Source organism: Chenopodium quinoa, unplaced genomic scaffold (genome assembly GCF_001683475.1).
Source record: "Chenopodium quinoa cultivar QQ74 unplaced genomic scaffold, ASM168347v1, whole genome shotgun sequence".
NCBI lineage: Eukaryota > Viridiplantae > Streptophyta > Magnoliopsida > Caryophyllales > Amaranthaceae > Chenopodium > Chenopodium quinoa.
Window position 1 is genome coordinate 174,459 of NW_018745419.1, and position 3,042 is coordinate 177,500.

Genomic DNA, 3,042 nt, shown 5'->3' on the forward strand with positions numbered 1-3,042 from the left:
CCAAAAGAACCGAACTTGAAAAGGGGCTAGTGGATGGCTTGATGATTCCCGTGGTCAACATTTCTCCAATAAGCTTTTCTATTTCATTTTTTTGGAATTGTGGATATCGATACGGTCTCACACTAACCGGATTACTTCCTACTTTAAGTACAATGGCATGCTCTCGACCCCTACTTGGAGGTAGTCCCTTAGGACTCTCAAACACACCCGCAAACTCTTCAATTTCACCCTTCAAGAATTCCGGAATGGCTTCTCCTTTCTCTTCCTCCATTCCTTCCATTCGGCTAAATTCTACTAGTATGCCCCCTTTTTCCTTACGCAAGCTTCTCATCATTGCCTTTAAGGTATTCCGGTTCGAGCAAGTGACGGATCACCCTTGATGTGTTCCCTCTTTCCATCCACCGTGAAACTCATCTCTTGAGTCTTCCAATTCGTGAGCACCTCCCCTAGTTTCTCAAGCCATTGAACCCCAAGAATCAAATCGGAATTCCCAAGTTGAAGAGGAAGGAAGTTGTAAACCCCGTATTTTTAAATATTTTATAAATGAAATTTTATTTTATTTATTTGTTATTTTCCGGAATTTAATTTCAAAAGTTTCAAATTATTAATGTAGGTCGAAAATTATTTGAACAAATTATTTTATGCACCTTTATTTTACAATTTATGTCCAACAAACAAGCCTAACCCATTTGTTTACTTAATTGACCCATTATGTTTATGAGGCCCAATATTCCTATTTACCCTACAATTGTCTCCTATAAATACCCTATGAATCCCCAAAAATTTCCCACACAAAAAGGAGAGGAGTTTATTGAAGGTGATTTCTAGTTAGTAAAGTGGCATACCAATTCGTTTGCTCGAGGTACGTACAAGTTACGAAACCTTGCTTGTAGGTGCATGTTTAAGGACGGATCGAGAACTTAGTATCATGTATAGGGATGACTGAGTTAAATTGTTTGGTTATACATTGTGAATTTCATATGATGTGCACTATTTTATATTGCAAGTATTATTTGTGCTCTAATTATGCAAGGTGCGCTTAGAGGCAAAGGTTTGTGATTGGTGTAAAGACTAATTTATTACTCATTCATGATTATGCAAACAGGATGAGTAAAGGAAGAATTCAATTCTTATAAGACGAGGTTAAGATTTTGGGGTGCCTTATGCACTCAAGGTGTTTATACACCGAGGTAGTAAAGAAATAATTAATAAATGTTGTTTGTCACTAATTTAAATTGAGAATTTGCCATGTTTGATTGAATTGTGTTTGGAATGTTTGTATTGTAATGTATATGAGTCGTCACCAAGTCTAAACCTGTAAATCACGTAAAGTGCAAGATGGATGAGCAATAAAACTCTGGAATGGTGCACATCTGGAGTAATGACAATCAGGGGTTGGGGTACATGGGGTATTACCCGTGTACTTTTATTGAGGTCGTTTGATCTACGAGTCTCCTATTTCAAATATTATTTTTCTAAAACTAGGAGTTAGGTGAGATCTCATACTAACTACGGTCACAGAGTCGCGCCCGTGGTCGTTGGATGTTTATTGATGTTTCCGAAAGGAGGCATGGGGTTTTTTCTTTTATTGATGTTCCAAATGGAGCATGGGTTGGACAACCTTGTCTATTGCGTAATCCAATGAATAAAAATAATGATTTACCTATTATTAATTAATGGAGTCTTAGTAATATAAATAGTTGAGTCGTGTGTTGAGTTTATAATTTAATGATGCATGATGATTGATTATTAGTAGCATGTTATGGATTTCTTATTTGTTTCGCGGCTTGTATGTACTCAGCTTTGCTGATTGCGTGCTTTTGTGTGTGTTTTTCTTTGGTCACGGCCTTCGCCTTTCAATGACCCTGTGACGATCCAATTTTTACACTTGTAATATTGGGGAGCAAATTAACCACAGGTTCTTACATACGCAGCATTCGCATCAGGGTTGTGGGATTTTGAGTAGAGAGTTGGTTATTATTCGCAGTTTATTTCTTTTCATAAGTTTGAATTTATTTAAACTATGGTTTTATTTATTTATTACTTTTGTGGGATTTTGAAAAAGGGCCTTAAGGGTTCCAAGATGTAAGATTTAATTTGGTTGTTGGTTTTGAAACTTATATATACTTGATTTAGTTTTCCGCTACTATTTTCTGAAAAAGCCTTAACGTTTGAACACGTGGCGGTAGCACGCCAGTAATTTTCTTGGATTTTGTTCAGGGTATTTACAGAGAGAATTATTGGGGTGTTACAGAAGTCCTCAACTATTACTACTCCTTCTTCCAACTCAAGTTGCACTCCTACACACGAACCTCGACCCTTCACGGTTTCACCATTGCCAAGAGATACTCCAAAGGACCCACTTCCTACTACCAGTATGCCCAATTGCTCAACCATGTGCAAGGATATAAAGTTGTGAGTTGCCCCCGGATTGATCATCATTACCACCTTTTCACCCTTGATTTTTCCGGTCAATTTCATGGTCTTAGGATTAGTTATCCCGGCTAATGAAATCATTGAGACCGCTGCTGGAATTTCCTCCGTCTCCTTGGTTGGGGAAGCTTCTAAGGACGCGAACTCATGGTCATGCTCTTCCTCCTCACTCCCCTCCTCATCTACCAACAACACACTAAATTCTTTGGCTCGACACATGTGATTGAAATCCCACTTTCCATCACATTTGAAATATAAGTGTTTCAAGGATAAAATAATTTTATCCAATTTTCCCACACAAAATGCAAGAGAAAACTCAAAATAGGAGAAACTTACCATCCACGATATTATGAGCAAGAAATGATTTTTCTTGCATCTGCAAGTGATTATGCTTGCATAAGAAATCACTTGGTAATAGAATATGTATGCTTCTACTTTCAGCATACCTCACTATTTCTAGAGCCTCTTTGACTCCTTCATGTTCAACCAAATATAAGGGAACAGGCTTTCCCATGACATGCATAATTTGTAGCGCCATCATCCCCACAAAAACTAAACCATCACATTTAGATGCTAAAACACGCAAGGCTTTTACTTTGTCCTTAATAT

The 3,042-nt window shown here is 37.5% G+C and overlaps 1 protein-coding gene across 4 annotated transcripts in view; it reads right to left on the reverse strand.

Moving 5' to 3' along the window:
- Positions 1–1,979: 1,979 nt before the first annotated feature.
- The window catches only part of LOC110713524 (phosphoglycerate kinase-like), a 7,173-nt gene continuing 6,110 nt past the window's right edge, over positions 1,980–3,042 (reverse strand). For all 4 annotated transcript variants that reach the window (XM_021891971.1, XM_021891970.1, XM_021891969.1 and 1 more), the window contains exon 6: positions 1,980–3,042. This exon is cut by the window's right edge and continues 13 nt beyond it. In XM_021891971.1, the coding sequence (XP_021747663.1) occupies positions 2,750–3,042 (293 nt within the window). In that variant the 3' untranslated portion in view covers positions 1,980–2,749.